The sequence below is a fragment of the Bacillus rossius genome, chromosome 3 (assembly GCF_032445375.1).
Source record: "Bacillus rossius redtenbacheri isolate Brsri chromosome 3, Brsri_v3, whole genome shotgun sequence".
Lineage (NCBI taxonomy): Eukaryota > Metazoa > Arthropoda > Insecta > Phasmatodea > Bacillidae > Bacillus > Bacillus rossius.
In genome coordinates this window covers 58,555,166-58,578,817 of record NC_086332.1, presented here as the reverse complement: position 1 = coordinate 58,578,817, position 23,652 = coordinate 58,555,166, and the positions used below count along the sequence as shown (strand labels likewise).

The window sequence follows — 23,652 nt, the reverse complement described above, 5'->3', positions numbered from 1 at the left end:
TCCTCCCCTCGATCGCCTATCCTTGATGCGACGTGGAAGTTTTTGACTTATTTATCTCCCATGTTCCGCCTGAAAGAAAAGTTTTGTCGTGGTCCTTGCCCCTTTCTTTCGTCTGGTCGCCTTCAAAAACTTGTTCGCTCTTTCTTTGGCGGTTCCATCAGGCAGAAGTAGTGTTGTCTAATTTCTTCCGATTTGTTTTTATCTTCATTGTTCCATTCCAGCCATTCGTCAGCGGGGTCGCTCACTTTCCGAGATTAAAATTTTCCTGTTTCTTTTCCTTCTCGAAGCTCGTTCTCTCGTCTGGCTGCTGTTGTGGTGGTTCGGTTGGTTATTTCATCTGGTTCCGGAGTGGTTCATATTGCACACCTTTAGATGTACATTTCGTTTTCCATCTCGGTCGAAAGTATATAGTTTAATTCATTATGTGATATCTCGCTCGCAACGGTAGTATCAGTGAGGGGCTTCTTAATTCAAGATTGGGGGAAGGGGAAGAAACGCCCATCGCCCACTGTGTAGCGTCAGCGTCCCTGTGCAGAACGAGGAGTTGCAAGCCTCCGACAGACTTATGGCCGAATTCAGATTCTTTTTTGGCTGTTATCCACTCATCAGTGAATTGAAAAATGCTCGGCAGAGACTGCTGGATGAGGAAATCCAACCCCTTGAAAGTAAATGTGGTCTGAAGCTCATTCGAATGATTGTTCGATTGAAAGTCGACGAAGCAGTTTCTTTTTTTACTAATTTTTCACATAAAACTTTTTAGAATGTGCTTGTAAATTCTATAAAACATATTCTCTTCTTGGCAGAACCGTTTATTTGAGTATTATGTAAAATCTTATTGTAAATTTAACTGGTACGGGTTAAAAATCGTTTCGCTCCTAAGGATTTGATAGTCGCCGTGTATTGTGTAGGGGTTACAAAAGATCTGGAGGAATTTTATAATTATATAGAAGCAATGGCGTAGCCAGGATTTGTGTATGGGGGGTGTTAAGAAGCATGGCCCCCCGTATTAAAGCGGGGGCCGGGGTCCTCCCCCGGGAAAATTTGGATTAAGGTGTAAAATAGTGCTATTTTAGCAGTTTTCGGTACTTAAATTTAAATATTGTAATGGTAAAATTTTTATTAATTTTTAATATGAAATTTTTTTGAGTGATGAATAAGAAATTTAATTAAAGATTTGGGGCTGGGGGGGGGGGTTGAAACCATAACCACCACCCCCCCCCCCCCCCACCACCGGCTACGCCCCTGTATTGAAGAGGTTTTTAAATTCTTTGAAGGCCTGGAAAATGAAATTCCAGTCCCGAGGATTCGAAATGTGACAGACCCGTTTGAATCAGCGTTTGAAAGACAAAAAAAGTATTGTTTTTCAAAAGCCACTTGGGCAAGTTTGAAAAAGTGAATGGTTCGTGCACCAATGTAAGGGAGTGTTCGCGCGGGTCCCGGGTTTATATTTGTGATCAGGCGGTAAGGGCACACAGCGCCACATCACTTTGTGCGCGTGTGAGTGTCTCCTGTTGTGTGCTGACATGAAGCGAGAGAGTTTTTGGTTCATGGCACTTGGAGTGTGTTCATTTAAACCGCGACGTTCAGCCGTCCTGACTGGTCCGCGTGACCGAGGTGTGAAAGCTGTCCGTTAGCTCCAAGCGCGGATAGTTTTAGGAACTGACCAACCCTGGATACCTTTAAGATATGACCAGCTAGTCTGTATCTTCTTTTTCACAAACTTCTGCTCTCGCTGACATGTTATAGCGTACATAGCAGTTTGTTGCTCCGTCTACTCACCAGATTCTCAGTATTCTGGATTGTGCTTCATTGTGCTCCTCCATACAAGACTACACTGTACATTTATTCGATAAGGACTCCATAATGTATACATTTATTTTAGATGTTAACGAGTTTTTTCGTTCCAAAAATGATTATTTCAGCCAGGGCTAATTTAGACTAATTTAATAAACCAACTTTTAAAAAAAAATATTTAACCGACTTCAAAAAATAAATCCCTACACTAAAAAGTTAAAAATTAAGATACATATTTAATTCAAAATACAACAATGGACGTAATAATTTAATTTATTTTTGTCTTATTTCGTTTAGTACAAATTATTATAATTACCTATTAATCAATATCTGCATTTATGATTTAGTCATACAATTACAATGTGAAAATTCTTGTCCAAAACTAATACCTATATTTTTATAATAAAATATTATTCTTGGTATGTGCTACCTACTGATCGGTTTGAAGTCGGTGCCAAGCTAAATAGGTAGTAGGTACATGGACTAAGTCCGCTCCCGCCACGTTGCATGTCTCTCCGCACGTGTGAGCGTGAGCGTGTATGGCGGTCTCGTCGTAAGCATAACAACCAAAACGGACAGACACGAGCGGGCAGACGTCATTGACGGTCGTCTAGAATTATTGAATATTTGATGCGTTATAACCTAACCTAACCTAACCTAATCCAAGCGGACAGACACTAGCAGGCAGAGGTCATTGATGGTCGTCTCGAATTATTAAATTTTAGATGCTTTATAACGTAGGTAGTTGATAGATTTGCATAATATGACTGTTGAACATAGCTATTTATAGGATGATCTTTAATCAATAACGAAATGTTTATTTAGGTATTTCGTTAGAGTTACAGTCCGGTATAAATTTAAGCTGTTTATATCTTTAATTTTTATTTTGTTTCAGGCTTGGCACCGACTTCAAACCGATCAGTAGGTAGCACATACCAGTAATAATATTTTATTATATAATTATATGTATTAGTTTTGGACAACAATTGTCACATTATAATTGTATAAATAAATCATAAATGTAAATAGATTGATTAATAAGTAATTATAATACTGTGTACTAAACTAAATAAGACAAAAATAAATTAAATTATTATGTGCATTGTTGTATTTTGGATTAAATCTGTATTTTTATTTTTCGCTTTTTTAGTGTAGGGATTTATTTTTTGAAGTCGGTTAGATATATATTTTTTAAAGTTGGTTTCGTTTCCATTTTTAGTGTTCATATAGGTAGGTAAGTAATATATAGGTTACTTTAGTTAAGTACCTATAACAATTAAATTGTCGCTAACTTAGCTTCATGGGCAGGCCTACTAAAGTGGCGGCTTTGACGGGTGTTGCGGCACGGCAAATTTCTGGTAGAACCCTACACTCAGTTTTTTCTCTTCCAATAGAAAAGAGCACTACCATGTCTTATCGTAAAATGAGTGGACCGCATTTAGGACGGGAAAGACATAAGTGGCGTTACATCAAATGTTTAGTAGTGGATGAAATATCTATGGTATCCTACGAAAATTTGTGAGTAATAATTTACGTCTGCAGGAGTTCAAAAACAATAGTTTATTTTTTGAGGTTTCGATGTATTGTTGTTTGGTGATATTATGCAGTAACCGTCAACAGTTCTCCTTCTGAGAACTCACAAGCAATACGCGTCAAAATAGTGTTACGATCGCGCTTGGCTGCAGTGCTTGGCGTCGCCGCGCTCGTTCGACCTGTCTGCGCCCCCTTCCACCCGCATCCTCTCCCTGGTATTTCGTGTCATACTATCTCGCGACATCCTGACCTTCGCAGCGCGCACCTGCCTCAGATTGAGTTACGTAAAAGAGGCCGCACTGCGGCATAAAAGGACTCAGACATGTTTATCGGCGCGTTTTGTGGGAACCCGATGCTTGCGTTTATCGGCGTTCTTTGAGCAGCCGCCGCGTCCTTCGACAGGACTCACGACGCGTTTCTGGGCATTTCGACGGCGAAGGTTGCGCGATATCTCGGAGACATTCCCGATTGTTCTGGACGGGAACCCAAGGGCTATATAAGGCAGTGTGGCCAACCGTAGCATAATTATGCTACATGTAGCAGAATTGTTGTTGCTGTAGCATGTAGCATATGAAGCCAGTTATGCTACGCAAAAGTAGCATAATTTCTTTATTTCAGAAAAAATGAACTGTAAAGAATCTAGTTCAAAAGCTACAAATGTAACTAAATACAGTAGATAACACAGTTTCGGTGCTACATGCAAGAACTGGGATCTCTGATTACACAGCCACACACACTGCTATATTTCAGCAACATCTTGAAAGCGGTATCGTTTGTATGGAAATGATGATTACTTCCACGATCAATGGAACACTTCTAGCAAGACAAACAGTGAAGATGTCTGGATGCTGTACAGGCTTCACTCCAACCAAAAGCATGGTTGGCCGCATGACAAAGACATCTTTGTATCCCAGGACCAGTACCTACTTTTATTTCTGCGAATGTGCTAAATTCAGCTGACGACAGCAGTACAGAGGATGAAGCTTTTCCTTAGCTGTATTTGGCTATTAATATGTATGTGTGTGTAAAGAAAAACAGCTTGGACTAAAAAGCAATTGGATATTAATTTATAATAATGCATATTATAATAATTTATGTGCAATATTAATTATTGGAAATTTTTTACAGTTTTATTAATTTGCATCGTAAAAGCAATGTTTTTCTACCTTAATAAATAACTTAAAAGAAAATTGGTTAAATGTAGCATAATTTTTCTCAAAATAGCATTTTTTTAGTTGTAGCATAAATATGTTCCAAAAGGTTGGCAACACTGATATAAGGAGGTAGGGCCGGCCTTCGAGTCAGAGTCAGAGTGGAGTTCGGAGTGTTCAGTCGGGAGTTCTCCCGCGGCGGAGTTTCCGGGCGATAGTGCCGCGGGTGCGGCAGAGTGGCGAAGTCCTTGGACGAAGGTTCCAGGGCGTGAGTGAGTTCAGTGAAGTCAGGAGTTTTCCCGCGGGATAGTTTCCGGGCGATAGAGTCGTGGGCGCGGCGGAGTCCCGAACGAAGTGGCGAGCGAGGAGTCGAGCGAAACCTCGGCGAAGGGGAAGTGCGTCGGCGGCGGTGGAGTGTGACGACGAAGTCCTGCGACGGAGACCCACGAGGGGTGCTGCGGTGAGAGTTGCGCCAGAGGTGCGGCCCAGCGAGGTGTGCGGAACGAGTGACTGGGGAATAGACATTTCTTTAAGTGCCATCTTAGAATATTAATTGTAACTGACATAAGTAGTGAAAATAAATAAAACTGTGTGTGAAATACAATCTTTAATTGGGCTATCCTTTACGAACCCGCGGTAAATCGTAACAATAGGGTTGTGAACTTTGTCGATTTATTAAATAATTTGCTGTTTGGAGAGCTTACAATCTCACAATTGCAACTTTTGTGTGAAAGACGGCGAGTTGAACAGGTTGATGATTTCGCAGATGGCACTGCAGTTAGAATTTTTCAAACGATCAGATTGGTGAATGAATTTAACTCTAAAATGACGCATAAACTACATCAGTAATGTCACGTTTATATCTTTCACACTACCGATGAGTCGAGAGAGGCCGCAACCTACGGAAAAAGACTACCATCTAATGTAATTACTGCTGATGAAAATAACTGTGGTGATTTGTTGCACGTGCTAAAAGTGGACATAGGTTCGAGAGTAATGTTAAGGCGTAACATATCAGTTACTGAAGGTCTCGTCAACGGTGTTATGGGAGTCATACCCAAGTTTAGGTGACCTGCTCTCCGTTGTGAGAAGAAGATGAAGCAGGTGAACTGCTTGATGTAGTTTGTATCAAATTAGATGATGAGACTATTGGCACTAAAGTGAAAAAGAGGGACGGCTTAATTGAAATAGCACCTGTATCAGTAACATTTTAGGCAAAAAATGGCTATGGGGATGTAGAAAGAAGAATGATTCAATTAATCCTAAGTTGGGCGGTAACAGTGCATAAGCTTCAGGGTACCATTTTAAATAAAGCTGTCATTTACTTAGGAAAAAAATTAACCTTTGCCAAAAGTCAAGTGTATGTTGCCCCAAGTCGAGTGAAAACATTAGACGGTATTGTACTTTGTGATTTAGTACCAAATAAATTACTTAACCGATCACATGATGAAAAAAAATTCCGAGAAATTGAAAGAAAACAATTAATAAGTAATTGTAATACTGTTTACTAAACGAAATAAGACAAAAATACATAAAAATTATTACGTACATTGTTTTCTTTTGGATTAAACCTGTATTTTGTTTTTTTGAATTTTTAGATTAGTGACTGTGTTTTGTTTATTGTGTTACTCGTCCAAGTCTATCCAAAAACTGCTAAGTAGGTAGTTTCTGTCGATATATTGCAGTATTCTCATAACTCATAACAGTTAAGGGGCCTCCCTAGTAAAAATGTTTAGCGCGGTGGGCCACTGGCCACGTGCTACGGCCAGTGGTTGGGCGGGGCGATATACCTGAGCCTGTCGCCTGCGCCCTGGTGGAGGGGGGAGAGGGCGTTTCAGCGAGGGGGCGGAATAATGGGAGGGTTGTCATTGTGTGGAGTCCATTTACTACTTATACCTGCGTTATCTGCGAACAAGATCGTGGCAAGAAAGGTGACTGTTTTTCCCTTTCGCTACATTCAACCAAAAGATAATGTTCTCATATTGCCTTGCTTGCTTCCTGACAGTGTTTATTAACTTGAAACATTAAATTAGTGTTGCGATCCAGTCCATATCCATTAAATCCAAACAATCGTCAATTCTGTTTAAACATGAATTTTTATTTTTTTAATTATGTTCTACATAATTAATAGATTTACATACATTACAAAAAATTGTCACCAAAAATTGATGCGTTAGCTTGTGTTTTCAGAAAAAAAATTGTAAAAATTATTATAATTAAAAATAAATTTACAACATTATACTTTAGAACTGACATTTGTGTGATGAATGGTTTTGCACGAACATTATGCTTTCATTCATAAAAGTCTTCCGCACCGCGACGAGAAATCACGTCCTACTAATAGATTGAGTAATAAAACTGGGAATAAAATGATGAAAATAATATTACATATTTTTACTCTTAGACACAAATCAACTTTTGAAATCGCAATAACGACAAACAAATTTTTAACTTACTTCCTGAAGAAAAAGTGCATGTCAAACTCACTTTAAAATTCTGTAGAGAAAAAAATGTCAGGAACAAACAAGTGATCCCACCAACGACACATCGTCAACTTTGTATTCTAGGGTTCACGTCGTATTTAGGTACACTAAATATTACAGCATATTATTATTTTCTGGCACTTATTACATGTTTAGCATTTTATTTTTTTAAATATTTTTTAATGACTTTAACGTTGCATAATATGATGAATAAATATACACGAATGAACTGGAATCCCGTTCCGAGTTACATACAGACTGTTTACGAGCAGTGTAAATTTCTTAGCTGTTGCAACAGCGGCCTACAGGTGGATTCAGACTACAGGCTTAGTCAGTCATGCTGAATCCACCTGAGTTCAGATTTTATCGAAGACAAGTGCGGGTGGTATGTAAGAACTCAGTGTGCACTGACTGTTGTGCTCAAGGTGTCAGTGAAATGTATAGCTGGAATCACGGGCGAAAATCTGTAGGATTCCCATGAGGCCCGCGCGATAACGTGAAGATTTTGCAAATCCAAGCGGGCCCCCTCCGATGGGCTTTTTTTATTTCAGGGAGGTTCGGGCCACCCTGAGATTTTCCCCTCCTCCCGGAATGTACACATGCAGCTGGAATTAATTTTTAGCCAAGTACGTAATTTGGTGCTGTATTTAGGCTGTCAAAGAAGATACGAAATATGGCTGCTTTGATAATTGACGATAACTCCTTTTTATTGTGAAATAGTACCCATCTATAACGAAATCCCTAAATATATCACCACTACTGTTGGGGATTTTCTATACAAACTATCAAAATTATTTTGGTTTCGTCACTGTCACTAGCTGTTATTGTATCATACAAAAACATGTTTGTTTTGTGTATTAATTTACGGTATTCATCTCTGTCAAAAAAAAATCCATTTCGATAATAAAGTGTAAGCAAGGTAGAATATAAGGCTTATTTTAAAATAAAAATTGAATAAAGTATTTTTTGCTTGCAGTAGTTCAAATTTTTGAATTAATTTAGTTGTTTGTTAAAAAAAAACCTTCTAAAATCAAAGAAACTACCTACTTCCTAAATAGATAAATAGCGCTTTAAGTGTTCACACGCTTTTATAAATATTTAAACGCCAACATTTCAAATGTAGGTTTCACATAATGATAAAATCTTATCTATTTTCATGGTTACGCCTAATGGAAATAATACACAACAATTCGTCATATATGTTTTTTATGCTTTTAATAACTACTCTACACATGAGCAAATTTCAATATACATAAAACTAAGGAACTCTGCATTACATTTTAAATCTGTGTACGACACTAACAGAAATTGAAGCATAAAATAACATTTTTATTTTTTAATTAATAAGTATTTCATCAACGTGAGCTATGCTTTCATCTCAATGAAGCCACGCTACATAGAGGAAGTGCACATGTATTCAGTCATAACAACAGACCCTGCGGATCACCGAGTAAACTAATGAATGGAATTCATAGAATTACCAGGGTTTTAAGACATATTTTCGCTTCTACGCAATCGCAACATCTCACTTAGCGCGTAAAATGGTTTCAGTAAACATAACATAAAAAATATTCGCCCCATGTACAGTAGAGGAAACTAAAATGTTTGGAACACTGTAAACTAATTGTATTGTCATTTCTGTAGTCGCTCGAAGCGGCAAACTATGTATTATTGTTCAATTAAACGAAATATTAAAACAAACAAACAATAACATTACGTTCAGGCAATTCGTTACGTGAAGTGAATGTAATAAAATACACAAGACAGTTTCTTAAAAATACACACACCATTACCAAAACACAATCCCATAAAAATCATATAATATTCCATGTCGATTTAAATTATTATCTATTATTCACCATGGTAATTTCTTGCGGGTAGCCAGCAGCAAAGGGACACAATTTTTATTCATTTAATTAACTTTGACCAAACTTGTAAAACCTGGCATGAGCAAAGTAAGCTAATTCACAATTTTATTTTGCGTCACAATATGAAACATCAACTAGTAATGAATTAAGAGTTTGCTTCGCTTGGTAGAACATCGAATATAGTCATCTCCAGGTATTAAACTGAATTTTGAAAGAGGGACTCAAGTTTCTGAACAAGTTGTTGACTTTCCTGATGATCCATCGACAGTTCGTAAACGGTCTCATCGTCGGGATGTCGAGCTTGGGACCTTTTTCCTCACCATAGACCCGTGGTCTGTTCTACCATTCGCACAGCTATCCCAACCTATACAAATAGCCGAGTGCTACTTCTCCCGTTGCTTCTATCATGGAGCTCGCCCGCAGTCGTACTTCCCTATCCAGCCTGCGTAATACACGCGTCCTACCTGCTAGCCGCCAAGAACGCGTCCATTTGTGAAAAAGCCTCACCCGCTAACAAATACTAACTCATTAATTATAATATGCAAAACATAAAAACATTACATATGCGATAAAACAAAATTTGCTGCTGTCATAAGCCGAAGAAAAAAAATCAAGTTGAAATCCTTATAACATACAGATAAATCTAAAATAGAGTTATCGATAGTAATGTTTTAATAAACAGAATAATGTATGTCATATTACACTAAATACATGTTCTTACTAACAACCGAATTTAAAAATAATATAAATTACTTTTTTTTCTTTTTCAACCATAACCGCATAGACGAAACAATAATTTTGATAAAAAATTTTGTATAACTATATACGACAGGACTAAAAGTACATTGTACGTAATAAGTATTTGCTTATAGGAATTAATGCTGCAGAATATACGAATAGATTCAAATGCATAGAATTTAATATATTGTGGAATTTATTTGGCAATATGCATGTACAAAAGATTGAATTTGAAATGAATTAACTGTTTTTAACTACAAATATATTTTTATCATTTCTCACTTTTATTCAAACTTCAGAGTGTCATTTTCAACAACAAAATAGTCACAACTTCACTTAAAAAATATTTTAACTTGATACTTATATTGTATAACTTTTGATGAAATTAAATGTTAAGAGTTTCATTTAAGTTCGAAAGGAAACATAAATAAAACGTTCAAAATAAATAACAAACGTTTTGTCTAGTTAGGAGTTCCGCGTCATGCAAATAAAGGAAAGTTTAACTTTTCAGTATACGGCTGCAATAATTATAGAGGAAAATACTATTTATTCATTACTTTTAATTCCCGTTTGAAGAAGAATAAATCGAAAAGTGCTATACCGAAAGTATAAAGTTGAAGTTCAATATTGCTTGTCAAGTAAGTTCAAGATCAAAACAAAAAAGAAGAAAATTTGTTTTCTTGAATATACTTTTTTCAGAAAAGTATACATACATACAATATTTTTTAAAACTAAAATAAACATTTTTAGTCCTTGAGTATAAATTTACTGAAATATTTTTTTAGTTAATTAATTTTTTCATGCGAAGAAATATTTAATTGTTAAAATCACGAGAACATAATTTATTACGTTTATGTATTCTAAAAGCTTATGTTAAAGATCGACTATATGCTATTCAATTTGCCCAAGAATTTTACTGCAATAGGAGAGCATTGCAAAAACACAATTTAACTAATAGGTATTATCACAATAAGTTATGTTCATAAACTATATTAAAGGGAAACAAATATTTATCATTTAATGATATGCAACTTTTTCCTTTGAGGTAAAAATTGAGGTATATTTAATGTAATAAGTAAATCCTCACATAAAATTTACTGAAACTAATATTCTTCATTGTCCGTCATATTATGATTCCAAACAGTTTAAATCAACTGAAACATGAAATAAAATAGTAAGGTTAACCATGAGGTGTGGAAGAAATTAGAGATTGCTTTGTAAAAAGTGTTAAAAATTTCTCATGAAATATTGTAATTATTATGTTCGTACATCATGTAATAAAAAAATTCAATACATGAAATTCAACACATAGGTACTTTGTATTGCAAGTTATTAAACATACCTATATTTTAAAAACACATGTGCGTATCCAAGTCGAATTGTTATGTAATACATGATGAACAATAACATTACCAACACAACTTCCCTTCCAAATAACTTTCACCCAAAGATAAGGCCGCGGACAAATTATACACACTGGTCGCACGAGGAGCTGAAATAAGTCTTATAAGAAACCCGGCCGGAGTAATTCTTTTCAAGCCAAAGCTGAAAGTAATGGATGTTGTTTGTCTAAAGCAGGCAGTGAAATTACATACAAGTTTACAGAATAGCCATATAAGATCTTTGACGCTTCTTATCCCGTCAGTGGACTGTACGCGAAGAACCAACTGCATCATGGCCCGCCGCCAGTTATATACTTACGTATGAATACACTTGTAAACGATGGTTTGTATACTTATGTATGTTGCCGACATCGATAGGTATTCTTTGGCAGCTCGATGTGGATTCATTCGAACACGTTTGCGCTAAACACGACATATTTTTACATAAGAGTGACATCGCGCACTGAAAAAAGTTGCAGGTCTGTAACGCAACAGTGATGCAAATATTACATAGTTCGAACATTTTCTGGAGCACGACATTCACTTTGGGTAATGCTAAGCTACTTGATAGGTAGCCTACACTTTACCCGCTTTAAAAGTGATAACTTAAAAAAAAAGTGCACATGGAAGCAGACTCAGCCATATGTTTATTGCTGTTGTATTTGTCATAAACCTACTAAGTTCAATACGGCCTGTAAGTAGAACCCATGTTTTTTTACGACTTGTGTACAAGCTGTGGTTGTAAAGCGAATTTATATTCTTAGTTAACTAACGTCTATCATAACAAATTTGGAATAAGGCTACCTTAATTTTTTTTCTAGAACGAAAATATCTGGAAATAAAAATCAAGGAAAAAAGCATGAAAGATTACGGATTTTTTTTTCAACAACAAATGATTAATGGTTTAACTGCTTTTTGTACTATATAAAAACATAACAAGCTTTCAAAATTTTACATTTTTTTTTATTATCCGTTATAGTTATGTTTTGTTTTAACTCATAAATATTTAAGTTGATTGCCAACGTCACGAGTGTACAATAATTTATGTCACACTGCTCCGGGTTGCAGGTAAAGTAACAGGCGTGAAATTTGATTAGAAACGCGTTATATTTATTCAGGGCCTTTAATTGGGCGTGACGGACCATGTGCCAAATATGTAACAATTATAAGTAGGTGAAGTATTAAACAAAAAGAACTTGAATGCAAAATAATGCATCTAAAAAAAATAATTTGCAAGGTTCTTCGTGGATGTTGTAATGTATGGGCAATATTTACTTAATTTTGGTTTTTGGATAAATTAATTGTGGTTTGTAAAATTTTAATAATTTTGTATAATTGCTGTAAAAAATTTATTTCCTGTCCTTATTAATTAATCGAGCTGTAGAAATAAGTTTATCTGAAAATTTACGTCATCTTCATTAAACATTGCCACTATTTATACTTTTTAACTTCCAAATGGTTTTTGAATTTTGTAATTAATAACGTACCATCCATAATTACATATGTGAGCGATCGGTCACTGACCTCATCTTCAATACTCCTCGTGACTCCTGCGCCAGGAGGAACATATATATACTTCTGACTAGCTTATTTAATATAGATCTTCCCTTGTTTTTATTTTTTATTTATCATTCCATGAACATTTTTAAAACAGAGAAGACCATCAGATATCTATCTAACCAAAAAGCATAGAAAAATAACATTTAGTTTTCAAAATATGATTTTTCTTTTAGTTTAAGATACATTTTATATAAACCTACATTTTTAAGTATGAAAACTTTTGTAAATAGTTAACCATTTGGTTAATACCAGTATAAATTTTTCTTCAGCGTTGTAAGATGTGTAAAATCATTTTGGAAAACTAAAATAATTTAAAAAAATATTGGGCAGTATAATAATTGTTTTTTGAATATTTATTAAAAATAGAAGGAAAACACTGAAGTGTATGTTCATGTTAAAAGTTAAATAAAAATTTTGTCGAATTAGCTAGCGAGACTGTAAAGTCACCAATAAATAGTTTGTACGACAAATTTCAACGTGTTGATTGATCAGTTTCAATACTTTATTTCGTAATACATGATCTAGTATTGTAAACTTTAGGATATTAGTAGTTAAAAAAAAAAGCGATGTTTTAGAGATACACGAATATACACACAGAGTAAGTCGAGCACATGGTACTGTGGCGAGGCACACTAAAAGCAATTCTGAGAATTTCTTTCGGTCAGGGGATTATCTTACCTTTGCGGTTGTGGGTTGTCTCCCTCTCACGCACGCACGCACACACAGGTAGCCTGCCTTCCCTCCGGCCACGTGTTCCTCCACCCGGCTACCTGAGCTGTGTGGCCTGCGAGCTGGCTTCGCCGAGCGGCAGCACGAGACGGTGGAAAACTTTCAGGATTTGCAGAAATTGCGGAAAATATATCTCGGAATTCAGAGCGATGACTATATGTTTTAAATACATGAATTTCTTCAGAAAAAAATTATCTTTTTTTCTAGACTTGTACTTTTTTTCTGTCATTCTCCTAAGCAGTATAAAATGGCCCCAAAGTTGGACATATTGGTGATTTTTTATTTCATATTTTGATAGAAAAAAAAACATAAATGTAAAAGTATACAGACAATTCGTGTAGTATCTTCTCGTGGGTGAAAAATTTTCAGATTCGTAGTGTCGATCAATAAAGTCCCATCATTATTTAAAAAACATAGTGTTCCGCTAACTTCTGAAGCTACTAGGGAGGCCCCTTAAGGAGTGCTGTGGCTGCCATCATCATCTCAGCAGCATTAAGTGATGACTCTTAAGCTTAAACACCTCATTCATAAATATATTTCCTTTGATTTAAAAGAGTTCAACAAAAACACAGTGTGCATTCCTATAACATTTCAGGATTTTCCTCGATTTACATGTGATCCCCGCATCAGATTATGACTTGGTGACATTGGGACCACCTCGTGAGTATACCCTTTCAAACAAAAAAATAATTTCGAAAAACTATCCACAATTGACGGAGAAATCGGTGAACATACATAAAAAAAAACATACAGACGAACATATAACCTCATCCTTTTTTGAAGTCGGTTAATAAATACACGTTACATGCATCCTATCTTATTGTTTCAGTAATAAAATTCATCTTCCTCTATAATGAGTTTTTATAATTTTTTTTTTTTTTACTTTGCTCAATTGAAAGTCCAATTCTTTGTATTCTCTGTTGTATTTCAACTTTTCAGCGCAGATTTTCTACAGACACGTGAAACACAATTATGTAGGTGGTGTCCATGTACCGCAAAGAGAGGGGGCAGGGGGAATTTAATTCACATAAATGAAAGCACCGCAGAAAGGAAAGTTCGGTCGGCCCACGCTGTAAATTACAGGAGCTCGTTACGGGGTGGATTGAGATTGCATCCCCCTGTGATGCCGAGCGAGTTTAATTACAGCGAGAGTGGTCTAGCCCCCGGGGTGGTGGGGGAAGTGTATCCCGTGCCCGCGATGATAAAAGTCGGCTTGATTGAACACTTCAAGCGCTTTAAAGCCAGGTGCGTACGTGCTGGCGCGGCGTTTCGTTCGCTGCAAATGAAGAACGAAGCGTAAAATGTTACCGAAATTTTTTATTTATTTTTTTCAAAATTTCTGGTTATCGCTGGTGCCAGCCAGGCGCAGCTTCCGTCGTGCGATCAACGGACCACAGTTATAAATAAAACCGCGTAAATTTACTGCGACTGGCGAACGTTGGTGCGAGACTTCCATAAACGCGATCCCAGATGCGCTCATGCTTTGTGTCCGCATGTACACACACGTACACACAAATCGATCTTTGGACGATTCGCGAACTAAGTGAATAAGCAAGTGTATGTGTCGATTTGAGTGGCCTCCCACCCACCCCCCTTTTCCACCCTCCTCAACGCGATATCTCTGGCTCGATGCCCTGTTGATCAAATATTTACTCGTGTAGGGAGCAATGGGTTGGGGTTTACACAGGGCGCGTCTGTTTTCTTCGCTTGTGCAACGGAGATACGTGTTTTCATGTGTCGCGTTTCAAAGAACGACGACTACTAAGGGTCTTGACCCAGATGAAGTCCCAGCGATCTTAATCCTGATACTACACTCTTAAATCGTGAGTAATGCTCTAATACTTACCTTGTACTCTTAAGGGGGAGGCCTCGCCATATTATAATTTCAAATGTTTTGAAAAACCACTTGCAACAAAGCTTCCATTCTACATTTTTTGAGTCGATGTGGCATAGGACTTAGCTCTGGCTACTTGCGTGAAGTCAAAACTATAAGACTGGTGTGATTATCATGACAGTGTAGTCTTCTGTGTGAAGTAATAAGTTGTTTCCTCGCGGCGCTTACAGACTAGAGCCTGTTAGTAAATACGTGGTTGCAACAAGGGATAGAGGGTCTGAGAGATGATATTTATGCCTTGACATGTCAAAACATTCGAATAAATAGTTTAAAGATTTAATTATAGCAAAAGATGGAAAATCCAAAATGACGGGACCTAATATCACGTAAACAGACTGACCAGAATCAGGGAAGACAGGGAAACCATGAAATTGTCACAGAATTTATATTGCTGTAAAAAAAAATCAAGGAAATATAGAGTTACGAGGATACTAAAGGCGAGGCAACGAGGCAGGACAGACGTCCCGGGGGTTTCAGGGGATGCCTCACCTCCCGGACAGGTAGTGTCCTTCCGTCTGCGTTAATCCGCTTAGGAGCAGCGCCTCTCACCCTGTCACTCAAGTGTTCGGCACGTTCCCAGAGCCCCGTCTGCGTGAAGTGGCGTAACTAGGACGCCAATGTTCTCGCATCTTCGAGTGTTAAGTAGGGATTCTGATTACGCCACGCTTCGGAGATCTACGGAACCTTTGCAGGGCAGGACTTGGCAGGTATTTAAGACGGAGACCGGCCTGTGGTGAGTTGCGGGTGGGTCACAGGTTTGTTGCTACACCAGCGAGAGTGCGAGACTGATGAATCCTCTGAGAGACGAGAGTTGTGGGGTGAATAGGTAATGTGATCACTTGTTGGTGAGTGATAGCGGACGACGAGAGGCGGAATTCTTGCATTAATATTGGTGCATCGGGGACCGAAGCACCCAGGTGCTGTGTGTGCGACGGACGAGTGAGTAGTGCGAGGCAGTGTGTGGGGACAGAGGCGCGCTTTAATAAACTAGCGGTAGAGAGTCACTGTCGAGCCGAGCTCTAGTGGGAAGAGAAAAATTGTGGACTTAATGAAAGCGTGATTAATCTGTGGACAGAAATTTTTTTTTTGTTTCAATTAATATATTTTTAAATAAGGAAATTCAAATGAAACTGTAAAGCAAAGAGTAATCCCGCATAGCTACTTCACTAACTGTGACTTGTGTATTATATTTGGGTTCAGTATTTCTACGCTACAATTTGGTGTGCCAAGTATTTCTGAGCAGATTTGTATTTTTTGGACATGTTAGGGGTTCAATAAGAATGTTATCTAAGATGATCACTTTGTGTATAGTTTCCAAGATTTTTATTACTGTGTAAACAATATGTATTTTATGATTTAGTCATTATTATCAACAAGCTGGAAAAATTATATTGGTTATTTTCAATGGCAATATTAAATTTTTGGTCAGGGAAAAGTTTGGGAATTCTGTTTGTAAGTTTTCTGGGCACCTTTATAAACGTTAATAGTGAAAGTACCACAAATTGGTAAACTTTTGTTGCAAATTCAAACGGTTTCAAGAATCTGCGGATATTACAATTTTCATTAATAAAGAAGTTAAATTATCCATTCATCCATAGTGATGTAGCCGTAAATCCCCACAACACACGCTCACAATTTAATTTCACTCTTTTACATTCAGCAGTATTTTATGAACAGAGTTTATCTTACAATCGTTTCACTTATTTAAATTATTAATTCTGATTTTGAACGTAGCTATACTGCTCTTAGAACATTAATTATTTTTTTTATATATACGATGAGTGGTTTAAAAAAACGTGAAAATGCTTTGGTTCTTGGTACTTAGTTTTCTCGACGATGCATCGAAACGTCGTTCTTCTTCGAATATAAATTGTTTGGAGATCACGGGAAAAAAAAAAATTATCGAACTTGTTTACACTAATCAGACTGATGGCAGCGGGAAAAATATATATATATATCTCTCTCTCTCTCACTCTCTCGCTCTCTCTCTCTCCACGTTAACGGCTCGGTTGTGCTGCAGACCAGGCAGAGAACGTGGACTGTTTACCGAAGCGCTTTCCCGGAGAGAATTTCCGCGGAATAAGAGAATGTTACAACGCTGGAGCCTGGATTTGACAGATTATGCCATGGGACTGGGGGGGGGGGGGGAGACCGGTAGAGGAGGGAGGAGGGTCTGTTTCGGTACAATTGTTGAGCAGCTGAAAATGGATGGGTGGGGTGAAGAAATGAAAGAAGAAAAAAAAACGCCGGCACATCCTTCTAGTTAACAATGCGTCTTATGTCCTGCTGCTACCGGCAGTGTCTTTTGTCTTTGCTTTTCCTTTGTGTGTATATTTTTTTTTTGTTTTTGGAAACTAGTGTACCGAGACCCTGCGGTTACGTAGCGTAACTGCAGGTGTTTTCGCTTCTAATTCCGAACTTTCCCAGCCTTTGTCGCGGGGCTCAGAGCCACCGAGCATGAATAGGCTATTTACTAAGATTGTTGTATTATTCATTTGCGATTTTTTTTTATCGAAACACTTGGGTTGGATGGAATTCATTGATTAGCATTTTTTTTTTTTTTTAACAATCGTGTTCGTGCGACCACCAAAAAATAATTAAATTTTAAGGCATGACGTAAACTCAAATTGTAACAATTATTTATCAGTATTTATCTTAATAGCTTTACTATTTTCTTTTAGTCCTGTACTTTGTCACGTAAATGTCACAGGATTTTAGGTCCGTAAACCGGAAAAGCCAGGTATCTGTATTCTTCGTAGATTATGGGGCCTACATTAATAACTATTTTCAAAACTGAAATTTTTTTTTCCTTACAAGTGTCAATGATCAGAATATGTATTTCATGCTCTTAAATAAAGTTGAAACAATACTTAAATTTCTGTCTCACGGGCCATCACACGCCATGGCGATTTTCTCGTTTTCTTCGTCATTATTTTTTTAGGGCTGTTTATAAAATTTTAACTCTATGCTTCCGTTGCGTTTGTTGTTTTGCCACAAATATCTTCAACAGGTGTTCACTTAGTGTAATATCATGCGTGTAAAGTGTAGCGCAATTCTTTGTAATTGTCATCACTTGCGCGAATTTTTTACGCCCATGATATTATACTATATGTATATTTTGGACAGAACAAAAAATGTAAGGGAGGTATAAAATGAAATTTTATAAATAGCCTTAAAATAAACGAATGGAATATTTGGTAATTTTCCTAGACATGTAATGGAAGCTATTAATTTTTGAGGTTGTATAATTTTTTTTTACCATAAACCATGTTTGAAGCACATTTCTAAAAAAAAATGGAGCAATATCTTGGATACATGTTTAATTTTTTTAACCCATTTTTTTTCTTCTTTTATTACATATTTCCAAGTAACAAATATTTCGAAAATGAGATTGAACAAAATAATTTTGTACGTGAACTCTCAGAAAATTAACTATTGGTGAGTGCCACGATGTTTTAAGTGAGGCAAATATCCAAAATAAAAATTTTGCTTCCTTAACTGCGTGGAGAGTCGCTCACTAGTAATTAATCTTCGGGGTGTGCACAACTGTGTTTACGCATACAAAATTTATTCTTTAATATCATTTTTGAAGTACTGTACGTCTCCATAAAAGCCTGACATAAGCGAAAACCCAAACGTTTTACAAGGCGGGCCTTAATGATTTGCCCAAAGGCCGACGTCACACTATGCGAATGAACGGGAGCGGTAGCCAGTTTATACTCTGTGATTTCTTCTATATCGATTATTGTTTACATGATCGATATTGATAAATTTATTTAATGCATTATGAGAGACCTGCATGCGTATGGTCGAAATAATATTCACGCATCTAACGCTGCGGAAGTTTTAGCTGCAGCGCAGCGGCAGAAACGCATAGTGTGACATCAGCCTTAAGAGGTAGTATCATATATTATTATTTTTTTTTATAATTTCGTGTTTTTGCTCATTATTTTTAATAAATTTATAATGTAGCTATTGTTAATTGTTTACCTATTAGATATTTATTAAATTAATAAGTATTTATTTAATGTTTTTTTATTAACTTTAATGCCAACTTTTAAGTCAACCCTATCATGAATCAAGAACATGAAACCGTGTTTTGGATTAATGATTTGTCGTGTAATTTTCTTTTAATTTTTGTTTATCGTTCACATAGCAATAAAAAAAAATTGGTCTTCACACAATCCTACAAAACAAAGAGTTTTTCAGGGTTTCGGTAAATCCAATTTTTTTTTTTAAAATGATATACGAAGTATAAAGCAATGCATGGCTACACATAAAAGATTAATTTAAAACTAGTTTAGGTCATGCCATAGGGTTTGTAAATAAAGAGTGTGTGTTGCGCGGAGTCCACTCGCGACAGAGGTGAAAACATATTTCTGTTTGGCTGAGGTCGTAAACCTGTGTGTGTGTGTGTGTGTGTTGTGCAAGTGTACAAGCATGCAAGTGTGCAAGTATGCTGCGTCATCTCTACCTCTCCCCCTGCCGTCTCCTCCTCACCACGTAACCTGAACTACTCCCCCTCGTGCTTTGAATATATATACTGTATAGAAGTCGCGAGTGGATAGGATTTACTCTACGTTTTTCAGAAGCGTATGATGAGCAGCTTGGGAACTTCACCGCTGCAGTGCGCTGCCGTAACGCCCTGTATCGTCTTAGTTGTTATTTACACGTTAGAGCGCAGCGCTGTCGCCCGCTGTCATTCCCTGCACCCTTCATCCATCATTCACTGCAGCTCAACGTCGTTCAACAGGAGGGGGAAGGGGTGTTTGAAGAGTTCGGCACTTGTCCGCTAGGGACCACCACAAGTCGATGCCCTAAAGATGGTGGCGATTGCGGCGGTGAATTAACCAACTACCTCAAAACCGTATTAGAAATTTTAACCTGGGCTGGCGACTTCTGTACAGTATATATATTCAAAGCCCTCGTGCGAGCTGGTGAGCGCGAGCGCCTGGAAGCGAAGCGGCTGAGACGGCGGTGGCCTGGGTTGCAGTGATGAACAACTACCAGGCGGCCGCGGCGGCCGCGGCGCAGGGCTTCGGCCCGCCCGCCTCGCCGCACGGCGCGAGCACGCGCGGCGCCTTCCCGCCCGCCAACTCGCCCGGGCCCATCGACATGTACGGCTCCGGGGCGGGCGACAGCGTCGCCGGCTACGTGCAGGCCGCCAGCCCGCAGCCGTCCGGCTTCCCCGCCCTGGCGGTGAGTCGAGCTCCCATCAACTATAGCCCCGTAAGTCGCCCGCCTTAACCGCTTATCTTCCCTCGGGGCCCCGCACGACTCCACGCCCGGCCGAGACCCAACCCTGCGTGTTCCCGTTCGCTCGGACGCGGGATTCAAAATAATACCCACCTCGATAAGTATACGAGCATACGTGTTCTAAACTACACTTCTTGACGCGAATCACACGTAGTTTTTTTTTTCACCCGCCGCTAGAATTCCGTTTACAGACGGAAATTTGAAACTATATAATAAAGCTCCTCCGATGAAAGAAAAAAAATACTTGAAAAAAATATATACTAAACCCCCAGCTCTGCACCTGCACGAGCGTCGCGGCCTTCCTCACGTTCGTAACAATACCTTAAAGTTTCCGAGTTTCCGTTTGTCTTTGTGAACTTCGGTTCGAGCCATCCCGCCATAAATAGCGGCACCATGGTTTCACGCTTCCGTTCCGTGTGGCTTCCTTTCTATTCACGAAATTACTGCTACCAAATCCCGTGTACCTAGAGCTAAGATTTCACTCATAACAAATACTTAAATTAATGAAAAAGTTACAAAGTTTTTTGAGAGTTACAGGCATTTATCCTCTCCTTTTTACCAAATTATTATATACTGAGATTACAATTTTTTTACGCAATTCTGAATAACCCCATTATTATTAATAACAATTGAAAATGAAATCGAACATGCTATTATCTTTGAATTTTCGTATAGTAAAAAAACTACTATGCTAACTTAGCAATTAATTTAAAAGATGTTATATCCAAGCAAGATTTAAAAATGCTATAACGCTGACTACATCTTTAAAAAATATATATATATATTGAATAGTTATAGAGATAAATATGGGTCGTTCAAAGAATTTTTTTACCCATATATATATATATTGTTTGATTTTATTTTGAATTATTATCAATATTAGGTTTATTTATAATTTTGCAACAAAACTTTGAATCACGGTATCTAATAATTTAGTGCCGGGTGGGGATTTTTAAATCTTTTAATAAAATGCCAATAACTCAAAAATAATATACCTTTTTTTCATTTTTGTTTTCTTTTATTCAGAAACGTTATTAATTGGCATTTTCACTGTTCTCGGCTTGACGTGGAGTTCTGAGACACCTTGTGTATAGAGACGTACATAATTATTCAAAGACACTTGACTAGATTGAGCCAGAAAAGTAACGTAACAAGGGCATCTGGAGATGAACAGACACTCAACTGAGACAAGCAAACAAACACTGATGTAAGTGCGTGCAAAGACTTGTGGAGATAGACACACTTAGACTAAGACACCTTCAGATAGAAACATGCCCAGAGACAGTCAGACAAGTAACAGAACAAACAAATACAAGTATGTGCACGTACAGAGACAGATGCATTATTCAGTAAACACAGGGACAGTGTTAAATTTATTTTTGTTTTTATATATTATTAAGTGTTATGTCTATGAAGTGCTTCCTTAAACTTATTTCGTGTCTTAGTACCATAAAACTCACGTAAAAAAATTAATTCTGGTCTTTTGTATGGAGGCTATGTCTGAGAAAACAAATGTGTGACTTAGTACGAAAAAATTCTTTGATTTTTATTTAATAAAAATAATTGGTTTATTCCTCCTGTAACTCGTCTAGAGAAAACAAAGCAAAGTTTTTAAAGTCGCGAATTTCATATAATGCACTATATGAAATTTATTGACTGAAAATTTTACTTCCTTTTAGAGCAGAACATTAAAAGTTTGACGAGGAAAGAATTATTAAATAGATTTATTCCAATAATTGTAAGCTTAAAAATAAAGTTCATTTTTTCCTTACTTTGACCAACTATAATTTTTTTCGTTAGTTTACTACTCAGTAAATATGTCAAATAAGAACCATGCTTGTGAAATTATTATATTCTCGCAGGAGTTGTTTGCGAGTCTTCTTTATACACCGAGCAACCCTTAACTTCTAAGTTTACTAAGGTTTCTTCGTGAACATAAAATCGTCAATAAATCGTAATATTGTTTTTTTTATTTTAATACATAAATAAAGTTTTGTTCACCTACTGTATGTTTCTAAAATATAAAAATTTATAAAATTATCAAAATAATATTATGAAGTTATATTATGTTAGTGAATAGGTAGGTATAAACGTCCTGTTCCCCTCCTCGGGGAGTTGGGTCATACGAACTAAATAATCCAAAATAGAATGATGTTTCAGATTGTTCTTGAATCCATGAGAAAAATTGAAATTTAATATATATATATATACACACACACACACCACTACGCCACTACGCCACTGATGCCAGCTACATTATTCTAGAAATGCAGGAATGTGCAAAGTCCTGATATCTTTTCAAGTGTTCCGGTGTCACCTTGAAGCAAATTCTTGTAGACAGTCCAGTTAAAATGCTGTGTGATATTTCGTCAATATGAACATTTATTTTTTATTTTTTATTATCTACGACTTTAAAAGAAACAGGATTAGCTCACCGTGAAATTCTCCAGACCACTGAGTGCACTTCCACTCCTGAGCCCTGCAAGTCGCTCGGAGGAAGCACGAGACAGGCGATACAAACCTCGACTGGCCCTCTCGGTTCACGTCTGTCGTCTGTGATTTCCATTCCTGGCGCGAAATCGTTCTGTACAGTGTTCGAAGTACGGCTTTATTCATAAAAACGACTAAACGCAATTACAGTCCGTTTTTCGCACGGAAAAAAAAAATCCAAAACTACGCGGAATGCTTTCTTTCCAAAAATTTGAAAAAAAAATATTCCTTAGATACCCTTCAACATGGTGGAAATGTTTAAATGATTTGTAAGGGATAGTATTGATTTAATTCAATTTTCTGGACATACGCCAATGTAGTTTTGCACTGTATGTCATAGGAAACCTACTGTGTTCGTCGATGTGTTGTCCATAATACCTGTTATTTTTATAGTTGTGTTCGTATGTTGATTGCGTTGTTCAAGTTTGTTGTCGGTCTGCATTTACTGTTCTTGTTGAAACTATCTTGTCGTTGTTAGTCTAATGTGTTCGCATGTGCTGTTAATTTTTCATGACTTAATTCCTTCCAGTTTCATCGTTGGCTACATATGTTTGTCATCAGCTTATTTTCGCTTGTTCTCTGTGGATTTTTATCATTTTTATTTTTTATTTTGCATTCTTGAATTTTTCCCAATCAAACAGTGTACAACTGCAATGGTGTATGTCAAAAAAAAATTGTATTAAATCGAATGGTGGAAATGGCTATTTTTGAACTTATTTATTTCAAAACATTTATACTTGGACCCTGCGAAATCGCCCAAAGGATGCTTCATAT

General features: G+C 37.1%; 1 protein-coding gene across 5 annotated transcripts in view; it reads left to right on the top strand.

Moving 5' to 3' along the window:
• LOC134530757 (RNA-binding protein Musashi homolog Rbp6) overlaps nucleotides 1–23,652 on the top strand; it is a 1,338,028-nt gene that overhangs the window by 1,285,700 nt on the left and 28,676 nt on the right. For 4 of the 5 annotated variants that reach the window (XM_063365896.1, XM_063365899.1, XM_063365901.1 and 1 more), the window contains one exon: nucleotides 20,126–20,361. In XM_063365896.1, the coding sequence (XP_063221966.1) occupies nucleotides 20,126–20,361 (236 nt within the window). The remainder of the gene's footprint in view (nucleotides 1–20,125; nucleotides 20,362–23,652) is intronic. The other variant, XM_063365898.1, reaches the window with a different exon arrangement.